We start from the raw sequence: 24,691 nt of genomic DNA on the forward strand, positions 1-24,691 counted from the left end.
TCTGCTGTGCTTGAAGTTAGATTCCTAGCCCTTTCCGAACACTCTGTCCTATTTTGTGTTCTGGAGACTTTAATAGCCTCTCCTGGGCTCTCCTTTCTTTTCAGTTTTTTCATAATTTTCCATGAAGCTGAATCCACTCCCCCACACGCTAACCTGCTGCTTTGTTTCCCATTAGCCATACTTCTTGGAGTTTTACCCAAACCCCCCCCCCATTTTCTAGTTTAAAGTCCTGTTGACCGCCCTATTTACCCTTTTTGCTAGAACGTTGGTCCCAGATCAGTTCAGGTGGAGACCGTCCCAACAGTACAGATCCCTCCTGTGCCAATACTGATGCCAGTGCCCCACGAAATGGAACCCCTCTTTCCCGCACCACTCCTTTAGCAATGTGTTTACTTCCCTTATTCTCGCGTCCCTATGCCAATTTGCACGTGGCTCAGGTAGTAATCCGGAGATTATAACCCTTGAGGACCTATTCTTTAATTTAGTTCCTAGTTCCTGATAATCCCCAAACAGGTCCTCTTTCCTAGTCTTACCTATGTTATTTGTCCCGACGTGGACCACAACAACTGGTTCCTCCCCCTCCCTCTCCAATATCCTTTCAAGCCGGTCAGAGATGTCCCTCACCCTGGCACTGGGCAGGCAACATATCATGAGGGACTCTCGATCCTGCTTACAAAGGAAGCTATCAATTCCCCTAATTATAGAATCCCCTACAACTACCACTTGTCTTTTTGCTCCCCACTCTTGAATGGCCTCCTGTGCCAAGATGCCGTGGTCAGCTGGCTCATCCTCCCTACAGCCCTCTTCCTCATCCACACAGGGAGCAAATACCTCGTACCTGTTGTACAAGTTCAAGAGCTGAGGCTCCTCTATTCCTGAACACTGGATCCGTCTACCTGCCTCACTTGCAGTTACACCCTGCTGACCCTGACCACTGACCAGACCTGAGGTACTTAATCTACCGGGTGTGACCGCCTCCTGATACAAAGCGTCCAGGTAACTCTCCCCCTCCTGGATGTGCTGCAGCGTCCGGAGCTCGGACTCCAACTCATCAATTCAGAGCCAGAGTTCCTCCAGCAACCAACACTTGCTTCAGATGTGGTCATTGCGGCTCGCAATGGGACCTGCCAGCTCCCACATCATACAGCTACAGCACATCACCTGCCCAGCCATCTCTACTTAGATAATTAGTTAGAGAGGCCAACCCCCCCCAACAGTATCCAAAGCGGTATATCTGTTAGAGAGAGGGATGACCACAGGGGATTCCTGCACTACCTTCCTGAGTCTTTTACTGTTCCTATGGTCACACATTCTCTTTCTGCCTGTGTAATCTTCACCTGCGGTGTGACCACCTCGCTAAACGTGCTATCCATGACTTGCTTAGCATCACAGATGCTCCACAATGAGTCCACCCACAGCTCCAGCTCCGAAATCTGATTAGCTAGAAGCTGCATTCGGACACACCTTCCGCACACATGGTAACCTCATTTCCCACATCCTGCAGGAGGAGCATATCATGGGTCTGTGTTCTCCTGCCATGACGTCCCTCTTGATTAAGCTAGTTACTCCCTTAAAAAATACGCTATCTCGGGGCCTTATCTATGTTAGCTAGGAACCTTGTTTCTTGACTAATTATACTTGTACAGTACTACTCTATACTTTTTTTGTTAGCTCCTACCTTAGTATTAAGCAATGAATAACTTTAATAGATTGGAAAAAAAAAACTCACCAGGATTTACTCACCAGTCAGCTGCTTTTTTAAAAAATCCACTTTCAGAAGAATGTCCCTTGCAGGTCTGGTGCACTCCTGAAGGTACTGCCGCTCCCTCTTTTTTTTGGCTTGAGGAAGGAGGGAGGGATGGAAACACGACAACAATGTAATGTTTGGGGCTATTCTGTTCTTTGATAGTGGGTCCTTCTGAGTTGCGGTGACTGCACTGACTTCTCCCAGAATGCTTTTTTTTGCAAAAATATACTTTATTCATAAAATATTTTCAAGAACATTCCAAACCATTTCAAACTCACCATCACAAAAGTACGATCAGGTTCAACTTTTACAATATGTATCACGAGGTGCATCAATACAAACAATGAATATTACAATCATTTGCAGACATTCATTTTGAGCTGTACAGCCCGAGGGGCTGTACACAGTTCCCAATCCCTCGGTGCACTGTGGCAGAAAGGTTTTAGGCAGCGACCATTCCCCATTGCCCCAAGCTTTAGTGCATCCCTCAGCACATAGTCCTGGACTTTGGAATGTGCCAGTCTGCAACACTCGGTCGGGGACAACTCTTTGCACTGGAAGATCAACAAGTTTCGGGCAGACCAAAGAGCGTCTTTCACCGAGCTGATGATCGTCCAGCTGCAGTTGATGTTTGTCTCGGTGTGTGTCCCTGGGAACAGCCCATAGAGCACAGAGTCCAGTGTCACAGAACTGCTCGGGATGAACCTCGACAGAAACCACTGCATCTCTCTCCAGACCTTCTTTGCAAAGGTACAATCTAAAAGGAGGTAAACAACGGTCTCGTCCCACCACAGCCACTCGAGGGCAACATGCTGAGGGGGTGAGGCTCCTGGCGTGTAGGAAGGATCTGACGGGGAGGGCCTTTCTCACCACCAGCCAAGCTACGTCTTGGTGCTTGTTTTTTTTTTGCAAAAATATACTTTATTCATAAATCTTCAAAAACATTTCTAACCATTTCAAATCACCATTACAAAAATACAAACAGGTTCAACTTTTACAACATGAAACACAAGGTGTATCAGAACAAACAATGAATATTTCAATCATTGGCAGACATACATTTTAATCTAGGAGGGAAATGGAAAGCAATGAAGGTGAACAAGGCAACAAGTTCTGTCGAAGGGTCATGAGGACTCGAAACGTCAACTCTTTTCTTCTCCGCCGATGCTGCCAGACCTGCTGAGTTTTTCCAGGTAATTCTGTTTTTGTTTTGGATTTCCAGCATCCGCAGTTTTTTTGTTTTTATCTCTGTGTTTAATTGACTGCCACTGCTCTTCAAGAAATGCCTACCTCCTTGAAGAAGTTCTGTTCCTCTCTGCGACAAGATTTCCGTATCTCTCACTCAAGTTCTGTCGAAGGGTCATGAGGACTCGAAACGTCAACTCTTTTCTTCTCCGCCGATGCTGCCAGACCTGCTGAGTTTTTCCAGGTAATTCTGTTTTTGTTTTGGATTTCCAGCTTCCGCAGTTTTTTTGTTTTTATTTCTGTGTTTAATTGACTGCCACTGCTCTTCAAGAAATGCCTACCTCCTTGAAGAAGTTCTGTTCCTCTCTGCGACAAGATTTCCGTATCTCTCACTCAAGTTCTGTCGAAGGGTCATGAGGACTCGAAACGTCAACTCTTTTCTTCTCCGCCGATGCTGCCAGACCTGCTGAGTTTTTCCAGGTAATTCTGTTTTTGTTTTGGATTTCCAGCATCCGCAGTTTTTTTGTTTTTATATACATTTTAATCTGTACAGCCTGAGGGGCTCTTTACAGTTCCCAGCCCCCCAGTGCCCTATGGCAGAAAGGTCTTAGGCAGCGACCCTTCCCCATTGCACCTTTGCGGCGGCTGCCCCAAGCATAACTGTGTCCCTCAGCACATAGTCCTGGACCTTAGAATGTGCCAGTCTGCAACACTCGGTCGGGGACAACTCTTTGCGCTGGAAAACCAACAAGTTTCGGGCAGACCAAAGAGCGTCTTTCACCGAGTTGATGATCCTCCAGCTGCAGTTGATGTTTGTCTCGGTGTGTGTCCCTGGGAACAGCCCGTAGAGCACAGAGTCCTCTGTCACAGAACTGCTCGGGATGAACCTCGACAGAAACCACTGCATCTCTCTCCAGACCTTCTTCGCAAAGACACAATCTACAAGGAGGTGAACAACGGTCCCTTCCCCACCACAGCCACCTCAAGGGCAACGTGCAGAGTGGGTGAGACTCCTGGCATGTAGGAAGGATCTTACAGGGAGGGCCTTTCTCACCACCAGCCAAGCTACATCTTGGTGTTTGTTGGAAAGTTCTGGTGATGAGGCATTCTGCCAAATGACTTTGTCAGTCTGCTCAGGGAACCATCCCACATGATCCACCCTCTCCTTTTCCCTCAGGGCCTTTAAGACGTTACATGCCGACCACTGCCTGACGGACTTGTGGTCGAAGGTGTTTCTCTGCATAAATTTTCCCACGAGGGACAGGTGGTACAGCACGGTCCAACTACTTGGAGCGTTCCGCGGCATCGTGGCCAGACCCATCCTTCGCAACACCGGGGACAGGTAGAACCTCAGCAGGTAGTGACACTTGGTGTTTGCATACTGAGGGTCTACGCACCGTTTGATGCAGCCGCACACAAAGGTGGCCATCAGTATGAGGGCGATGTTGGGCACATTTTTTCCCCCTTTATTTAGAGGCTTGTACATCGTGTCCCTGCGGACACGATCCATTTTCGACCTCCAGATAAAGCGGAAGATGGCTCGGGTGATCGCCACCACACAGGAGTGTGGAATGGGCCAGACCTGCGCCACGTACAGCAACAGCGAGAGTGCCTCACACCTGATGACCAGGTTCTTACCCGCAATGGAGAGGGAGCGTCGCTCCCACATGCCCAGTTTCCTTTTCACCTTTTCACCTTGCAGTTTCTAACGCGTGCCCTGGTCCCTCCGAACCATATCCCCAGCACCTTCAGGCCATCAGCCCTGACAGTGAAGGGGACAAAGGATCGGTCAGCCCATTTCCCAAAGAACATGGCCTCGCTCTTCCCACGATTTACCTTGGCTCCCGAGGCCAGTTTGAACTGGTCGCAGATGTGGATAAGTCTGTGCACCGACAGCGGATCCGAGGAGAAGACGGCGAAATCGTCCAGGTACAGGGAGACTTTGATCTGAGTGCCTCCACTACCTGGGATCGTCACTCCTCTTATGCCCGGATCCTTCCTGATGGACTCAGCAAAGGGTTCTATGCAACACACGAAAAGAACAGGCGAGAGAGGGCAGCCCTGCCTGACTCCAGATTTAATAGGAAAGCTATCTGATTCCCACCCATTGATTGAGACTGCACTACTGATGTTAGTGTAGAGCATTTGGATCCAATTGCGAATTCCCTCCCCAAACCCCATTTTGGAGAGCACATCCACCATATAGGTGTGCGATATTCTGTCAAAGGCCTTCTCCTGATCCAGGCTGATGAGGCAGGTATCCACACCCCTGTCCTGTACATAGGCAATCGTATCCCTGAGCAGCACGAGGCTGTCAGAGATCTTCCTGCCCTGCACAGTGCAGGTCTGGTCAGGGTGGATCACCAATTCCAGAGCGGATTTGACCCGATTGGCGATGACCTTGGACAGAATTTTATAGTCCACGTTCAACAGTGAAATGGGTCGCCAATTTCTAATTTCCTCCCTTTCTCCCTTGTGCTTGTAGATGAGGGTGATAATGCCTTTCCTCATGGATTCTGACATACTGCCGGCCAGGAGCATACTCTCGTACACTTCTAGCAGGTCTGGGCCGATCCAGTCCCACAGAGCCGAATACAACTCCGCCAGCAAGCCGTCGCTTCCGGGAGTTTTACTCTTCTCGAAGGACTCAAGGGCCTCAGTCAGTTCGTCAGGAGTTAGCGCTTTGTCCAGACTCTCCCGTGTACTGTCATCTAAGGCCTCCGTGATAGAGGACAGGAAGGACTGGGAGGCCGTGCTGTCTGTGGGCTTCACGTCATATGATCCAGCATAGAAGGATTTGCTGATCGTCAAAATGTCAGATTGCAATGACTTTACTGAGCCGTCTTCTTCCTTCAGGCTGCTGATCACAGAGCTCTCTCTGTGTACCTTTTGGAAGAAGAAACGTGAGCACGTCTCATCCTGCTCCGAGCGGACTCTGGAACGGAAGATGATCTTGGAGGCCTCCGAGGCAAAGAGTGAGGCTTGCTGGCTCTTCACCTCTTGGAGTTCCTCCTCGATATCGACCCCCATCGACCGCAGCCAGAGCAGGTTCTGCATGTTTTTATGGAGTCGGGACATTTCCCTCTGTTCCTTTCTAGCTTTCGGGGTGCCTTTGAAGACGAAAAACCTCTTGATGTTTCCCTTGATCACTTCCCACCAGTGTGTCAGTGACTCAAAGTGGGGTTTCATGGTTCTCCAACCTTTGTGATCCCTCTTGAGCTCCTCAATGTTCTCTGGGGTCAGCAGTTGCACGTTTAGCTTCCATGCCCCCCTGCCAACCCTCTGGTCCTTCTCTAAGTGACAGTCAGCCAGTAGGAGGCAGTGGTCAGAGAAGAACACCGGCTTGACGGCACGGGACACAAACAGGAAATCTATCTGGAACAGATGGACCCGTCAGGCCGCGACCAGGTGTATCTACGCTGCGCTCCGTCTGCAGGGTTGCTGAAGACGTCATGCAACTTGGCATCCTTTACTGTTTCCATCAGGGATCTGGATGTAGCATCCAATCTGCTGTCGGCCCTGCCAGATCGTCCAGCCGCATCGATGATGCAGTTGAAGTCACTGTCCAGAACGACCGGCCTGGAGGTTGCCAGCAGCAGTGGGAGCTGCTGAAAAACGGCCAGCCGCTCAGCCCCTTTTGACAGGGTGTAGACGTTAATTAACCGGAGTGGAGCATTCTTATACATTACATCTGCTACGAGGAGGCGCCCGCCCACCACCTCCTTAACCTGGGAGACAGTGAACCTGCCTCCCCGCAGCAGAATCCCCAGGCCGGAGGAACGAGAGTCGTTTCCTCCCGACCACATCGATGGCCCATGGGACCACCATCGTGACCATTGCCTGTAGGAGCTGAGGTGTGGTATCGCACACTCCTGCAGAAACAACAGGTCAGCTTTGACCTTGGCAAGGTAGTCCAAGGTCGCAACACATCGCATAGTAGATTTAATGCTATGCACATTTATGGATACAATCTTTACACCCATTTTAAAGCAGTTAGTCGCTTACCAAACCTGTTGTCTCTGAGAGTTCCAGACCATTGGTCTGCTCCTTCATGCCCGTGGTGTGCTCAAATTGCTTCACTTGGGATGGGCTGAGGAAAGCGTCCTGAACCTGCCCATTGGAGATGTTCTGCTCGGGTGGCATCTGGGGGTCCGTGCAGAGTGCGGGGTTTGAAATGTCCTCTGTTGGAGAAGCTTCTCCAATCCTCTCCCCCTCTGGGGCGTTGCTGCTCCCGGCTTCCCGGAGCTGGGGTGCGCTGAGCGTCTCACTGTTCCCAGATTCCTGGGGTTGTGGTGCACTGGCCTCTTCGGGTTGTGGACCAAGTTGGGGTGCGCTGGTCTCCTCATTGTCTCCAATATTCTGGAGCTTGGGTGTCTCGTCCTCCAACTCCCTAGCGTTTTGCCGCTTCTTCTGTTGGCGCCGCCCTGGCACTTCTTCGTCCGAAGAGCTGCTGCTCTTGTTATCCGTGTTGGATAGGAGACGCCTCTTGACTCTTGTCTGGGAAGTGGCTTGGTTTCTTTTTAGCCCCTTCTTCCTTTTGGCTCTCTTCACCAGCTGCCACTCCCCCTGCTGCTTTCCCACTGCTGCCTCCTCCTCCTCCGTTGATTCGCTCTCCTGAGGAGTGGGAGGTTCAGGGGGCAGTGCTGTTGATTGGCTGTCTGTTGCCCCAATCTTTTCCTCCACCTTGTCTCTCTCTGTGTCCTCCTTTGTCCCATTGTTCTCCCTGGGGGCCTTGGTGGTTGGAGTGACACGAGGCATTTCTTCTGCTTCCCTCTTGTTGGCTTTGGCTGCCTGTGCATAAGTACGGCAACGTTTGGGGCAGGTCTAGTAAAGGTCATTTGCCTCGCCACACAGGTTGTAGCACTTAGCCTGTTTACAATCTTTTGTCTGGTGCCCTTCCTTTTTGCAGTTCTTGCAGAGGACAGCGCTGCAGTTGGCCGCCACATGACCAGACTTGCCGCATGAGCGACAAAGTTTGGGTTGCCCAGCGTAGACAACGTACCCACAGCTTCCCCCGATAGCGAATCTGGAAGTGGGGTAGAAAACGGATCCCTTACCGTCGGTCTTGAGCGTTACCTTAACCTGGCGTTTACATGTCCAGATCCCCAAATTATATTTAACTTCAGTGCAGCTCCCAACCTTATCAAAGTACCTGGTAAGGAAGGTGAGCACGTCAGCGACAGGGACGTAGGGGTTGTACAGATGCACCATCGCAACCCGTTCATGATGCAACGGTAGAACAAAGAGCGGCTCCGCTGTCAGGATCTTCATTTCTGGCAGGTCTTTCTTTTCCTCAAACACCTTCAGGAGTTTGACACAAGCTGCCACTTGCTTGAAGGTCACATCAAAGAAACCAGCGCTGGGGAAATCCTGTAGGCAGTAGATCTCCGCAGCCTTGAAACCACACAGCTTGAATAGGATCCTCTTGGTGAAGAAGGTCCTATCCATTTCTGTTCCTTGCTAGCTGCCCTTCACCATGACTCGGATGGTGTTAGGTACCCCATGGTAAGGGGTTTGACTGGTTATAGCCGTTGCTCTTTCCCTGGCAGAAACGCGATGAAGGTCTCTCCCCTGCCAGGTAAGTCTTGGTGCTTGTTTACTTCTCAGTCACTTCTCACCACCACCCCCTATTGGAGGTTCTTCCTCCTGTTGAGTGCAAGGGTCCTTCTCCTCGATCCCCTTCTGAGTTGTGGTGACTGCACTGACTTCTCCCAGAATGCTTCTCAGTCACTTCTCACTACTGCCCTCTGTTGGATTGTACACTGATATCCTATTTTATTTTGAGGCCTTTGTGCTGCCCAGCTTTCACAAGGCATACTGTTTGAATAAAATAGTAAATAGAGACATAAACAGTTACATCATCAATCCAACCATGATACATTATTTTGTGCATTAGTATTGTAATGTCTCATGGTGTAATATTATAAATGCTGTAAACAATATCTTAATAACTTAAGAAAAATGCTGGCAGAATTGGGAGCTGAGGGCACAGGTTGTATGGGCAGAAGTGGGTATAATGGCTGCTCCTGCCCAGTCTCGTGCCCCCACAGTGACTTAATATCTGTTGGGACATTAATTATCTTCAGGCAAGATTTCCTGCCTCACCTAGGGAGGAAGTCTTACCTCTTTCATCTCAGCAGTGCCATCGAGAACAGTGTTTGAATTGGTATCAAGCCTCATAATTTCGGGTGTATTATGAAACCGAGGTAAATCCAATACTTTTGAAATAGAGTCTTGGTCAAAGTGGCAGCAGATGATAGATTAATTAATTCACGTGAACTAAATGTAAATATCTATTGAGCATGCCCATATCTGTAATGGAAATAGCAAAGATTCCTCTGCGATTAATACTTCTCTGTCACATCAGTATTTTTATTTTAAAGTTAAGATTTTTTTTAACCAGTGCCTGATATTCTCACCTACAACACCCAAGCTGATCTGACTTTGCAATTGCTTGCTTTCACTGAACCAGAAATAAGACAAGAGTGGCTCCACAATTGTGGAGCATTATAGATATCAGTAGTCATTGAGAAGGAACTGGGTCAGTTTTCATCAGTTATTTTGGTTGAGCTGCTTTCAGAAGCAAATGCATTCGAATGACCCAACTAAGGATAAGATGCAACATCAAGGCCAATTTGGCAGACTCTTCACTGTGGTGATGTAGAGAGATTCAAAGTCTACTCTTATCTTCCTGTTTGATGAGCTGTGGTTGATGAGATCTCAAAGAAAATCTAAACTGGTGGTCCAGTTTGCTAATTCCAAGTGGAAGCGCTGGAAGATCAACTAGTTAATGACAAATCCTGAATGTAGTTATAGCTAAATGTAATACCACTGATGTTAAAATAATTTGCTGGATTTCTCTTCATCTATTGGTGTCCCTGCATAACTCATTCTGTTGGCTTCTTGGAACATTGAAGTAATTTGCTTTCTTAGTGCAGGTCAGCAATATACAAAAGAAGCTGAACTCGAATGAAGATGGGATGGCAGTATGATCATCTGGGTCATTTCAGCAAGCAGAACCCACATATCTAACAAGAAACCTGCACATTACCACCATTGCTTGTGACGCATCAAGGACAGCAGAGCAGAATAATTATTTAAGAGACAATGTACATTTTTGTTCAATTGCCTTTAAAGAGCATTCAGGTTCACTAAAGAAATTTGCTATAAAGCGAGCACTGGTGTTAGAGTCATCTCAAACTTTATAAGGAATCTTAACTGCAGCCAAACAAGGCACCTTTGGTGTAAGTGATTTAATCTAGTCTCAGTAGGATTTTTTTCACACTACTGTTTCTGTCACATTATTAACCTTCTGGTAGCTGTCAGATAGCAGATTAAATAGACATTTTTTTAAAGCTCATAGTTTCCAGATGTCAAATGAAATTTGTCACGAGAGTTAAACTCGCCAATCTCCTGGTAAATTTGAATCTTGATGTGTAAATTAACAACATATTTCACACCAAAATCTGCAAATGTTCTGTTCACAGTAAATGCATTAACTCCTTTGAGCATTATTTTAGAATTTTACAGTGAATGGTCTTCAGAATTCATTTTATGAGCGCTCCGTTATTGGGCTGTGTTTTATTTGAATAATATCATAATAATTCTTTAAACATAAAGTTGGCAAACAATGACTGGTGAAAGCAGACATATGTGAAAGAAACAAGACACAGTTAGTGAGTAAATGTTCTATTTTAACTTCATTATAATATAATTGTCATATGCATGTGGGAATTTCTAAACGATAGATCTCAAAATTTATCTTACTGTCAGCCATGACACAAGAAACTTTTTTGCATAAAATTTTGCTTAAACTTTGAGTAACGAGATCAGGACCTGGCTATGGATTTATTTTATTCACACAGTTTTATTAACACAGAATTTTAATCTGCCAGGGTAGATGGGTGCACGTGGGAAATTAAAGAAGCAAACATTTTGGAGCGCCAGGAATCTGCCAACTTCTACATTTAACCCTTGTATGACTGTTGGCGTGTAGGAAGTTCCCGTGGAACAGGCACATCTGTGATTGAAAACAAAAATGCTGGAAAAACTCAGCAGGTCTGGCAGCATCTGTGGAGAGAGAAACAGGCTTAACGTTTCAAGTCCATATCACTCTTCTTCAGAGCTAAAGAGAAGAAATGTGATGGATTTTGCATCTTTTAAGAGCAGATGGAGCAAGATAGAAGGTCAGGGATAGTAGGAGCTAAAGAGAGATTAATAAAGATGTCATGGACACAAGATAAAGGAGCGCTAATGGTAGTGGTAAAGGCTAAAGAAGGTGGTGATAGTGGCAAAAAGGTAAGAACAGAATATGTTTATAACACAACAAGGGTCAGTGCTCTGTGAAAGCACAACATTGGGCAGGATTTTTCCCTTGGCAGGGGTGCTCGGCAGGGTCGGGCGGGGGCATCAGGAAGCCGACTGTCACCTGCGATTGGCTCCGGACTGCGATTTTACACAGTCGGGCCAATTAAGGCCCGCCCCAGGGGGATTGCGAGCTGCAGCACTGAGCGCTGCTTGTGCAGGCGGGTTGAGAATGGAGAGCAGGTCTAGCGCACAGTTTGTGCATGCACGAGAAAAAGTTGCCTCAGGGAGATTGAAACGCTGCGTAAAAAGAATAAGGAGAAGAATAAAAATTTAATAAAACAGCCCCCTCATGCGACTCTGTCACATGAGCTGGGACATGTTTTTAATTCAAAAATAAAGTTTTTATTTAATGTTTATTTGCTCTCGGAAACCTCATCCCACTCGTGGATGAGGTTTCCTAAAAAATGTGAAGATCGCTTGGCCTTTTCGTCTGCCCATTAGGTTGGATGGCCGTGTAAATTTGAATTTAAGTCGATTGTTAATGGCCTTAATAGGCCTTTTAATTATTGGCAGGTGCACAGAGGACTCTGGTGCATGCCCGCCGAATGAAATATCGCGTGACTGCGCGATGACATCAGGATGCATGCCCGACGCTATCATGCGTCATTTGGGCTCACCCCCGCACACTGAGCATTAAATTCTGCCCATAGAAACCAGTGACAGATGTGGGGGTGGGGCGCAGTGTTGGGGAAAAAGGATTAAAAAACTGAATAAATAAACAAATATAAATAAATAAATAAAAATTAAAGAAACATGTAAAATGTTCATGATATCTTTAACAATCTTTCCTTGGTTCCTACCTATCCCTGACCTTCTATTTTGCTCAACCTGCTCCACACCTTCTTAAACATATAAAATCCGTCACATTTCCACTTCTCTTTAGTTCTGAAGAAGAGTCATATGGACTCAAAACGTTAACACAGTTTCTCACTCCATAGCTGCTGCCAGGCCTGCTGAGATTTTCCAGGATTTTTTGTTTTTGTTTCAGATTTCCAGCACCCGCAGTATTTTACTTTCATCTTAGCGTCTATGATTGAGCCAATTGAATGGATCTTTAATTTGAATTCTAGCTTTAATGCCAGTGCACATTCTTCGACTGTCTGAACCTCACCTAGTTTAACAAGGCGAGAGGACAGCAGAGAAATGCGTGGCTGGGCAATATGACAGGCTGGAATGCCTTTAAATACTGAGACCTGGCAGCTGCTTCTTTACCAAGTTGAAAGGCTTTTGCTCACGGGATTTGTTCTGAGAGCCTTAACTGCTTTGGCAGTGATTTCTAAGATTTTGGAGATCATATCTGCATTGTTTGACCTTTTTTTGCCTTTGACCTGCACTTCCCAGGTGCCAGCCTACAAAACAACATGGGAAGCAGCTAATGCAGCCCCCCTCCCCCCTGACCCCCACCACCTCCTCCCCCTCCCCCTCCCCCCCATCATCCTTGGATCTCTGACGAGCAACAAGAGAAACAGCAACAGCCACACTACCAGAAAACTGCTGGACAATTAAACAGATAAGGAGGATCCACTAACATCCTCATCCTCAATGATGGCAGAGCCCAGCATTTCAGTGGAAAAGACAAGGCAGAAGCATTTGCAAATATTTTCAGCCAGAAGTGCTGAGGAAATGATCCATCTCGGCCTCCTTCTGAGGTCTCCAGCATTAGAAGTGTCAATCTTCAGCCAATTCAACTTACAACACATGATATCAAGAAATGGCTGAAGGCAATGGATACAATAAGGCTGTGGGCCCTGACAACATCCCAGCAGTAGTACTGAAGATTTGTGCTTCAGAACTAGCCACACCCCTAGCTAAGCTGTTGCAGCATTGCTACAACAGTGGCATCTACGCAACATGAAAAATCCTGCAGGTATGTCCTATCCACAAAAAGCAGGACAAATCCAATCAGGCCAATTACCGCCCCATCAGTCTACTTTCAATCATCAGCTAAGTGATGGATGGTGTTATCAACAATGCTATCAAGGGACACGTATACAACAATAACCTGCTCATTGATGTCCAATTTAAGATTATCATTTAGGCTTACAGTGTGGCTCACCTACGTATGCTAGCAGCTATGTACATTAATACACAGGACCCTGTCCTTTGCAGACAGAAAGAATGTATGCGTACATTGTGCCTTTTTCAACTAAACAAAATAGGCGACAGCCAGCCCTGATTCATTCCCTAGGGCAGTGCCTTCACCAATCAGAGTCAAGCTCCCTGGTTTGAATTTAAACAAAGCTTGGCAGTTAGCTGTCAGTTATCAATTAACTGGTGCATTCTCCATGGCAACACCTCTACCAACCAGCATCTACTTGACAACCAATCAAGCAGTATAAATTGTTGTTCCCTTTAAAATTTGGTATTCTTGCGAATTGTCCTGATGAATGCAAGACGAAAAGCTTCGACAACATTTCTCTTTTTTCAGCAATATATCTTTATTCAGTGGACATCTTCGAGAGAGCTTCCTGTCACCTACCACCATCAGTGACTGAGTTGCTCCTGTATCTCTAACCAGTCAAAACTGGGGACACTTCACCCTGAGACAGAAAACTGTTATAATTTCCTGCGCCCTGATTTACTCCATCAGTAAACATAGGAGAACCTATCAGCTTGAGATATGCTTTACACTGTGCAAATGTGCCAATGCTACAGCCTTGCTTTTCCACTTCCAACGTCCCAGCTTTACGTGTCCCTTTTTTATGACAAGAATATTATATTGCTCCCCTGGGCAGGCCTTAATTGGCCCACCCGCTTAAAATGGTGGCGCAGAGCCAATCACAACCAGCGATCGGCCCTACAATCATCCCCACCCACTCCTGCCAAGCCCGCCTGCTGCCTGAAAAATTCAGGCCATAGGCATTGAAAATAGCATTCTTTACTCTGTCATTGATTGTTCTGAATGCTCTTCTGAAAGAAATACACCTCTAAAGCTTTTCCCACAAAAACACTCTGTAGGGTCACAGGCCATTCATCTTTGGACCATTTCAGTTTTGCGGCAACTCTCTCAAATGACACAAAGTACATTTCTACCCCTAACTCAATAAATTTCAGTACCAAGTGAATATTCTTTGCCAAATCAAAAGTATGAGCTGCTGGCAATGGGCTACCCTCACTATTTCCTTCCAATGCATGGGCTTTGAGCCTTTCTTTCTCCAATTCTATTTCAATTTTTTGCATTCCTTTATCATTTTCTAATCTTTCTTTTTCAAATTCAAGTCCTTTTTCATTTTCTCCCTCGAATTTCCTTCTCTCTTTTTCTAATTCAATTCTTGCTAATTCACCCTTAACATGCATAGAATCATCCTCTTCCCCCTTGAGCTGCAAATGCTGAACCACTACTTCCAACTATCTATGCTTTCCAAGCTCCCAATTTCAAGTTGGCCCCTAATTCCTCTGCTACAACCTTCAAATTAACATTTGTTGACTATTCCAAGCCACCAAGAGATAAATCAATTCTCTCCAGAAGGGACTGAGCACTAAGGTAGCCATGTCGATTTTCATTGAAGATAGCAAAAGAAAATGCAATATCTTGTTCGTTGAAATTCTTGAAAATTCCAGTGTACCTGTTTTCCTGGATAAGCCCCCAATTTGTTATGATCCCCTGGGAGACTGATAACATTGTTAAAAGAAAGGAATCCCCACAATGCCAGTGGAAAGAAAACTACTGGAAAAGACAAAACAAAAACAGAATTACCTGGAAAAACTCAGCAGGTCTGGCAGCATCGGCGGAGATGAAAAGAGTTGACGTTTCGAGTCCTCATGACCCTTCGACAGAACTTGCGTTCGAGTCCAAGAAAGAGTTGAAATATAAGCTGGTTTAAGGTGTGTGTGTGGGGGGCGGAGAGATAGAGAGACAAAGAGGTGGAGGGGGGGTTGGGGGGGTGTGGTTGTAGGGACAAACAAGCAGTGATAGAAGCAGATCATCAAAAGATGTCAACGACAATAGTACAATAGAACACATAGGTGTTAAAATTAAAGTTGGTGATATTATCTAAACGAATGTGCTAATTAAGAATGGAAAAGACAACTTTTTCTCCAAACTTATACTGTAACAGACCAAATAAAATCAATATAATACAAAAATTATTTAACAGGTGAAGGATATTTCAAATAAAAAGGTAAATTTCACATTAAACAGTCGTTACAACAAAGATACGCCTCTCATAGTTACAAGGGCTCGCATTACTTCCCTCACAAATATTGACCACACGTAATCTCACAGTCTTTCCATCTGGGCCTTCATTCTGTAGGGTCTCTCACTTCCCATCCAACCATTTCAGCCCTTCACCAACAGTCATACTCCATCTGAAATCCCCGGACACAGTTACTACTGACAAGGCACACGTCTACAAACTCTCTCTCACTCAAATCACAACAGTCCTGATGGCACAGAGTCCCAGAGACTGCCTTCTCTTTAGATGGTCTAGTTGGCTCTGGCAACACTGAAACAATAGCCATGGGTATTGTCAAATCGATAATTCTTCACCATTCTCATCTTCAATGTTCTGTCCTTTCCAACTATCTCACACACATAGGCCTGAATATTCCCATCGGCGATTTGGGGGTGGGGCCTGCTCGCCGACGGGAAAATGACATGGGATGACATCGGGAGGAACCCCCGATGTCATCCTGCCCCATTTAAATATTCAGGAAGGCGGGCAGACAGCGAAATCAGCTGTCCGCCCGCCAACCTGTCAATGGCCAATTGAGACCATTGACAGGATAATTAAGGTAATTAAAGGTCCTGCCCATCCAACCTTAAGGCTGGCGGGCAGGCCAAGAGCCCCAGTGGGCTTCTGATAAAACATGTAACCTCATCTACTGGCGGGATGAGGTTTCATGTCCGTTTTGAAATCTTAAATAAACTTTATGTGAGATTTATTAACATGTCCCATCTCGTGTGACATTGTCACATGAGGGCCCATGTTAATATTTTTTTTATTTTTCTATTTTGACACTTTGAAGCACTGTCAGTGATCTCCCTGAGACAGCGTGAAAGAGCACACTTTGACAGTTGGGGATTCCCTCCCCCCCGCCAACCGCACTTCACGTCGGGCAGACTGGGCCTGCCCACTTTAAAATGGCGGCAGGGCCCACTTCGGTGGCAGAGTTCGGCTGCCTACCCTCCGCCGAGCCAGTGGGCCCCGCCCACCAACCTAGGGCAAAGTTCTGCCCATAGTAACATGGGGCAGAATTTTACACCTGCAGGATTTTATAGTCCTGCTGAGGTCAGTGGACGTTTGAATGGCTCGCCGCACTTTATGGCCCCGTCCCCCTGCGACAAGTAAAATGACGGTCGGTGACATTGGGCAGGCGTCCGGACGTCACCGTGCGTCATTTAGATTTTCAGTTTGGCGCGCATGCAGCTGAGTCGGCTGCACGCCTGCTGAACTGTCAAAGGCCTGTTAAGGCCATTTAAATAGTCATTAAACCAATTAACAGGGCTGCCCGTCCAACTTTAAGGTTGGCAGGCAGTTGAAGAGTCCAGGTGGCCTTCACATTTTCCATCAAACCTCATCCATGGGTGGGATGAGGTTTTATGAAGTGTTTATTAATTAAATAAAAAATCTTGAGAAAATTCACTGACATGTCCCAACTCATGTGACTGTCACATAAGGGACATGCCTTAAAATATTTTCTTTCCTTTATTCAAATGTTTAGACCTTAAACTAATCTGTCTCTGTGCCTCAGGGAGATTTCTGCACTCACAGGCCCCCGTCTCAGGAAATACCGCCACCCCCCACCGCGCTCACACAGGGAGTGCTCAGCGCTTCTGGGTGCGCGTCACACTGGGCGGGCCTTACTTGGCCCACCCACGTAAAATGGCAGCACGGCCCCTATCGGGTTCGTGCCCACCCCCACACAACCCTTCCCAATAGGGGGAAATTTTCTGCCCCAGGTTCTGTGCTAAAACTGTCAAACAGAAAACTGTTCCATTCAGAGAGAACCTTGCTTGTTTTCCCTTTGCAAAAATGCTGTGTGTCCTGAACTGCTAAACGGAAAAGACAGGCTGCCCCAACCCCACTACAGTTAGCTTTCTATTTATGCTTTGCTTCTTAGCTGCTCATAACCATAGCAACCCCAATTACATGGGCATTTCTTAGAATCTAATGATGTAATAATCAGGAAACCAATTAACCCTCTTTCAGAATACTCCCCAGCTCACATTGGTCTTAAAGGGACATTGCACAAAAATAAAATACATGATTCCCAAAGCACATGGGTCATCACCGTCTTTAATCTTTGGAATTTTCTACTCCAGAGAACAGTAAAGGCTGGGTCATTGAATATGTTAAAGGCTGAGTTATACCAGTTTTTGATCTCCAAGAGCACCCAGGGTTTTGGGGGACTGACAGGAAAGTGGAGCTGAGACCATGATCAGATCAGCTATGAGCTTATTGAAAGGCGAGCAGGTTCAGAGACCAAATGACCTACTCCTGTTCCTATTTCTTATGCTCTTATGTTCTATGTTCTTATGCCCACTGGGAACAAATTGTCTCTGCAGGCTCTTTTAGCCTACAGCATGATCTCCTGGGATGCTTCAGAAAACCTTGGAGAACCTTCCCTCATTGAGGATAGATCACTCAAGTTATTGCCCCTCTATTACCAGTTGTAAAATGGTTCCTTTCTGTCCTTCACTGGGGTCCCTTTAAATACTGAGGCTTCAACAGTCAGGTGCAGGTTGTGATCACACCTGCCAGCTCCAATTGTTCGGGTAACCCGGAAGTGGAATATCAATGCTGAGTTAAAGAGTCAAGGGGAACCTGCTCCACTACCTTTTGGGCTCCTGGCTTGCTGCGGGCCTCCTTCACTGCGAGTGGGCACAAATGTTAAAATAAAGCTCGGTGAATCTAGGATACTCGACGTTTAACTGAGGTAACTGTAGTTTTATCAATAATTTTTCTCATCCAACTAGCCTGGGCAATTGGGGTGGCTTTGCTTTATTATATCACTTTATTATGTGGCATAACTGAATTTCTCACATGAGCATAGAACTAACCTTAGTTTTGGGTAACTGTGTAAAAATGGATGATGTCAGATTGGCCACCCATTAATCACCCATCTTGTTTTTCCTTTCCATTGAAGTTAAAGCTTAAAATTAGTCCATATATTTCATCAGATAGATCAATGTTAGTTTTTAGTTACAAGGTTTGGAAAAGCTTGCTTTATGATTGCTACTTGGAGCATACCTATGTCTAGAATATTAATACCAACTAATAACCTGTCTACGACTCTTAAAATTAAGATTGTAACTGCTAGTTGCTCTTTTATTATATTACAATTGAGTCCAGTCCAGTCCTCACACACGCATACTTTCCAGTGACTAGCAATCATTCTTGTTTGTGCAATTTAATAATGTTTTAAATATTACTGAGTTTATAAATGCTCCTTGATGAGAAACAGACATGTGTTCTGAAAGTGGGAACCCTGGCTGATTTTTCCTCTCATTAATCCAGTGGTGCCAGCTGAAATCAGTTACCTCAGCACAGACCAAGGATGAAGCCTGGGCCTTCCTGCTCTGTATGGTTCAGTTCCAGTACCACACAACATGGGACATATATTCACTGAGCCACTCAGGCAGCAGTCATACTTCTTTTAAACTGGGGAAGCTGAATGTTATGGCTTACTGGCCATAGGTGTCTAAGAGCTGTTTAGCCTGTAGGTTTACTTAAAATTTATACTTGTGCAGATGCATCATGTTACAGTAAATCACGCTTGACATTTAACTGTTAGCGTTTCGGATACATGAAATTCATTGGTTTCAATACTGCACAAAATTATTCTTGATTCTGAAAAATGTAGTACTGACTGCAAAACAAGCTGTGTTATCACAATTCAGATGAGGGAATGCACATGAAAACTATGTACCACCATAGGTAGACTAGGAGCAGTGGCTGATAGAAAAATATTGGGACTGGACACCATCTTGGCAACCAAGATCCTTCTCTTATTGCTTCCCTCCTTCACAATGTAATTATGTATGGCAGAACAGTAAAATCTAAAGTATGCAAGAATTATTGGATTTTTACAGTAACTTCTGGAATTCATTGCTCCTGGTGCAATATGCTTTGTGTAATATTAAGTTATAACAATTTACAAGCAACTTAATCCCCTTCAAAAGCTGTTATTGATTTACCTTAACCACATGCTCTGCAGATCTGTTTCATGAAATTTGTAAACAAAGATTGTACTACAACCATCTTGGAATAAGAAATCATCTAATTCTGTTTTTTTTTCACAAATTCAATCTTATAGTATCATATCAGCTTTAACATTTTCAACAGTTTGAATGAGGACTATATAAGTTAAATTGTATGTCAAAACCAAATTAGTTATTTTTGTTTAATGGGAAGTGCTCCGAATTATACATTCTTGGCACTTTCAAAGAATGAAGTGTATTCTTAAATTTGTAAATTAATTGTATATAATAAATTTTAAAATTAATGTAAAAATGCACTAAAAAGCTTATGTGGCTGTGAAATATTCTACTCGTGCAAAACACTTCAAGCTTAGGTTGGCATGGTGTTTCGTTTCCCTCTACTCCAGGATACGATATCTTTCTATATAAATCTATTTTGAATTTCAATTTACATTAGTCCTATTGTACTGTTTCTGGCTCTGTGATTGGGAGGACAAGGCTTCACAGGATTAGGGTTACCTGATTTTATAAACTGAGTTCTGCAAAAAATTGAAATTCTTAGACTGCAATCTAATAGCAACACACAAATATCCTGCATTATTAAAAAAGTTTCCAACTATGAGAGGTTATCACACCCATTGGGTTGTAACATGACATCCAGTGTGCCATAATGTTACATTTTAATTTTGATGTTTTTGTGAAATATCTGAATTTTTGTTATATTTTTGTACAATTGAAATGCCAGACAGCTGTAGTATATTTCATACAAAGAATACTGTCTCAAAAAGTAATCAATAGGATCAAGAAGTTTCCCATACTAAATGGTTGTAATGACTGACAGTGTGAGAACATCTGTTGAAGGGATTTATTGACTAGGCCTCAGGTCTTCGCAGTGTTTATTATGGTTCTGACTGAATGAACTTAATTTGTTGACATGTTTCTCCAAGTGTCTTATTTGATCCCTCTCACATTTCTTCCTACTGTGTTGTTTCTATGGTAACAGCAGCTCCTGGATCACCAGCGTGTCCACCAACTTCGACTGTACCAAGCTCAGATGGCTATGGTTGGCATGACAGGATTAGACAAACACAGGCTTGTTTCCAGGACACAGTCGTCCCCTGCTGCTTCCACATTACCACATTCTTCTACGGACCATCCCATCAGGCACGTCTACACCACTGGTAGGAGCCCCAAAGGAATTCTTTAATAGGCGCTCTAAATTCAGTATGCTTAGGAGCTCAACAAATTCCAATGCTGTAAGTGCCACAAATTGCACTTTTGTTACACTTCTGTTAATACTTGTTTTATTTGCTATTTGATGTCACGAAAATCCTCAATTATTTAAAATCAGTGAACAGTGAGTACTAATTTGCTCTACACTCATTTTTAATCCTATCTGTACACAGCCAACCAATTTCAAATTAAAAGCAGCCTAGAACTCATTCTGTCAGAATACTACTGCTACTGTATATTGTGTTTGAACGTGCAGACTCTATTCCACACTAGAGGACTGCAGCTCAACAAAGCACCTGGCTATTGCTTTATTTTTTAATCAGTTACCTAATCCAGAAAGTCATTCACCTAATGTATCTATATCACTGATTAATCTCTTTATACCTGTGCTTGTGCTCTTTTTCTCCCCCATTAAGTTTAGCTGACATGTGATGTTAGCATATGGAAAGAAAATCAATGCGTAAGCTCAGCTCATAAGGAACACTGCTTTCTCCTGAATAGCAAAGAAAGAAAAAGTATAAAAATAAGCCAATGAAAGGTTCAGATAGCTGTAAATTGACAAAATTGTAATGGAAAACTCTCTGGCCCAAATTAGCTGGAACCAATAGGCCCATAGAAAATCATAACCCAAACTAAACTGACAAACCTTTCAGCACAGATGGGGAGAAAAAAAGACGAGTGATTTTATGTCCTGTTGCTTTGGAAGGCAAAACAGAATAGGTTCACATTAAGTAAAATATAAATAAATTAAAGGATCACTTTAGCTCAATTCATACAATATCAATAATTGCTGTTGTGATCATGGAAAAAATTTCAATTTTGCAGTCATTTTGCTATTGAGAATTTATGGGTATTTTTTAAAAAGGGTATGTTACTTTTTAGAATTGGCCTTTTTATTTTGTATTTTGCATTTAATACTGCAAAAGTTTTTCTCTTCGGGTTTCCAGCAATTAATGTTCTAAAGTACAGTTAAGGAATTGTACAGAAAGTAAGAAATGCATAACTCTGTGTTCAGAAAATAAACAGCAAGTTGTAATTTTGCTCTACATTTGATTTTCGAGCACTGTCCTTAAAAGGTTACTAAAGGAATAGCATTTGTTTGATTTGCTGTTTTCCTAAATTAACTGACAAATAGCTTTTTACAGTTTTTAATTTTACATGACTCATTGGGTTCAATTGAATATTTTGCTGCAGTACTGTGCTGTTTTGTCACTACTAAAAATTGTGTTGAGCTGTTATGGAAATTCACAGTCTAATATTAAGTTGCATTGAATTTATGTACTGTAGAACATTCTGTTGGACCAATGTAGTGCTCGCAAACATTCAATGTAAGTGAAAAATTAGTCAGAAAGTTATGGTTAAATGTGCTATTCAGTATAAAGAAACGGAAAGCTCCTGTTGAGTGGTTTTTCCTCTATTCTTATAGATTTTTGCCTTTTTTAGTCTTCAAATAACAAAAAAATGCTTTCAAGTTTGAGAGAGGACTACATCCTCCAGCTTTATTTTGTGATTCATTTATGGTAAGGTGGAAAAGTCTAAAATAAGAACAAAACATTTTGGAAATGGTGCCAACTTTAATAACTTGTTCCAGGAGGTATTGCCTGTCCCCCTGTTGCTGCTTGTGCACAGTTAGTGAATCTGTTTCATTTGTAGTTAACATTGGGTTATGATCTTTTACTGTCGTACTTTACTTTGGAAAACATGGGGTGAAGTTTCCATAGCAGCTTTCCTGATCTCTTGCCAGAGCTTGGGTAGAAGAATGGCAGAAGCCCTGGAGAATGTCACACATAGCTAAAAAATGGGCAATTATGCTTCCAGTCTGAAGTCTTTGTGAATCTTCTGGCCAAATTACAGGGAGAGTGCTGGATACCCCGGTGGAAATTAGACTCCCATGTATATAGACCTAAACATTAACAGAAAATATTGGAAATACACAGCAAGTCCAGTAAACGTCTTGAATAAGACAATACAGCTTAATATTTCAGGTAGAAAACCTTGGACTTCTCACTTTTCCTTTTACAGATGCATAACAGACTTGCTGTGTATTTCCAACAGTTTTATATTTCCATTATTTACATGTTTTTCTTTTCATTTCTAATGTATATTTGTGTACCTCAATTTTTGCACCAATGCTTGCTTTGTGGTAGGGATTGTGGGGAGAGTGGGGTTGGAGGTTAGCGAAAAAGAGGGAATGACATGCTTCACACTGACATAGATGGGATTAAATTGTGTCCAAGGGATTTGATGCATGGAATTTTTCATCATTTGAGGCAATGAATAAACCAAAGCTGACAATTACATTTATTCTCAGCCCTTTTAGACAATGTCAAACTTTAAAATAAAAGGTTGTATTATTTTAAAATGTGAATTTTTAAATTTTGCTTTTTTTTAATAACAGCTACTGGCTGCTAGCTTTAGAGTTCTAATTATAAGTGATGTATATTTTAACCACTTTGCTGCAGAAGTCGTAAGAATTCAATCAAAATGTAATGATGTGTTGAAAACTTAATAAAAATTTAAATCCTTAATAAATGTATTTTTATTTGTTTCTGTGTTATTCCCACAATCTTTAATACAGCATTCAAATTGCACTGTAAGCATTTTCAAAGTAACTTGAGTTTTGAAAATTTTGTAAAATTATTTTTAAATTACAGGTCTACTATAGTGTAAGGGTGAAAGTATTAGATCTTACAGTATTTTTTTCCTTAGAAATATAAAATAATTTTATGGATTTACTAAAATAATACTGTGCCTTAAACCCTTCTGCTAATCCTGTAGCCGGACTGGTTCATGCCCATCCTCGGGTAGGAATTGGGAGCATTCAGTCAATTGTGGAAAACATAAACCAAAGCACATTGGACTTACAACTAATCAATAGTTCAGTAGGTCCCCGTTCCATTAGGGACAACAAGATATCCTTCAAAGTAAAGGTCCTCAACAAAATATCATGGGTCCACCCAAATTTTGTAATAATCCCAGTGAATTTGTATCTGGCTAACAATTATTTTGTCTTACAGATGTCGTACATTGGACAGATTGAAATCACAGCTATATGTTCTTTCCTGACTTGCATTATACCTAGCATTTATATGGAAAAACTTGCAAGCAAAGGGCACTACATATCATCTCCACACCCGCCCCCCCCCACCCCCACCATCTTCAACATTTTATGTGCAGAGGCCTCAATACAAGAGCAATTTAAAGAATTTCTGAACGGCATTTATCCCTCTATTAAATTGTCTGTAGAATGAAGTAGCCCTGTTAAGTCATGATTACAAGTAAATTAACTCTCTCACATTGAGATTGCATAAAGGCACTGACAGTCATTCACACTCACCTATCCTATCCAATCACTCAATAGACAGTGGGGTCATCAGATCACTAGTAGACAGAAGCCATTCTATTTGAAGGAGACAAGGCTGTCATGGTGAAGAAGAAGCTGCAGCATATCAGGGAGGCCCCGCAGGATAACGGGTAGCACCTTAGGGCCATGTTCACAAAGCTTTTCCCAATCTGTTAAATTGCAGCTTTCGGTTACTCTCTTGCCTGTTGGTGAACTTTTCTGTAAATACACTACAAATGACTCATTGCTAACAAATTACTGAAAACAAAGTTTTCACAAATCAGTACAGGAACTCAGTTTAACTAATAAAGTTATCCACCTCAACCCTCAGGAAACAACCCATCGCAAACATGACGGGAACCTTATTTAAGATACATAATCCTTACATGTGTACAAATCCTGCTAAAACTAGATTAACAAAAAAAAATGATGTCAGCTTTATTTAAGATCTGATAAAAACTCAGTCACCCTGGAGAAAACCCCATGAGCAGAAACATTAGAGGTGGTGGTATGGTTGCAAGTACCTTGGGAGAACTGGGAATCAAATAAAAACAATGTTAGTGAATATAATGACATGGGCACTGATATTTGCAGGGGGGGGGGCGTGGGGGAGAATATATGCAGGAAAGTTGTGGTAGTCCAGAAATGCCAGAAATTGAGCAGTCTAACAGAA

The 24,691-nt window shown here is 43.5% G+C and overlaps 1 protein-coding gene across 1 annotated transcript in view; it reads left to right on the forward strand.

Annotated features, from left to right (window-relative positions):
* Window positions 1-24,691, forward strand: part of LOC121275947 (histone deacetylase 9-like) — a 636,654-nt gene that overhangs the window by 411,378 nt on the left and 200,585 nt on the right. Inside the window, exon 12 of the mRNA XM_041183848.1 lies at window positions 20,446-20,623. Within this exon, the coding sequence (XP_041039782.1) occupies window positions 20,446-20,623 (178 nt within the window). The remainder of the gene's footprint in view (window positions 1-20,445; window positions 20,624-24,691) is intronic.

This window comes from Carcharodon carcharias, chromosome 3 (assembly GCF_017639515.1).
Source record: "Carcharodon carcharias isolate sCarCar2 chromosome 3, sCarCar2.pri, whole genome shotgun sequence".
NCBI lineage: Eukaryota > Metazoa > Chordata > Chondrichthyes > Lamniformes > Lamnidae > Carcharodon > Carcharodon carcharias.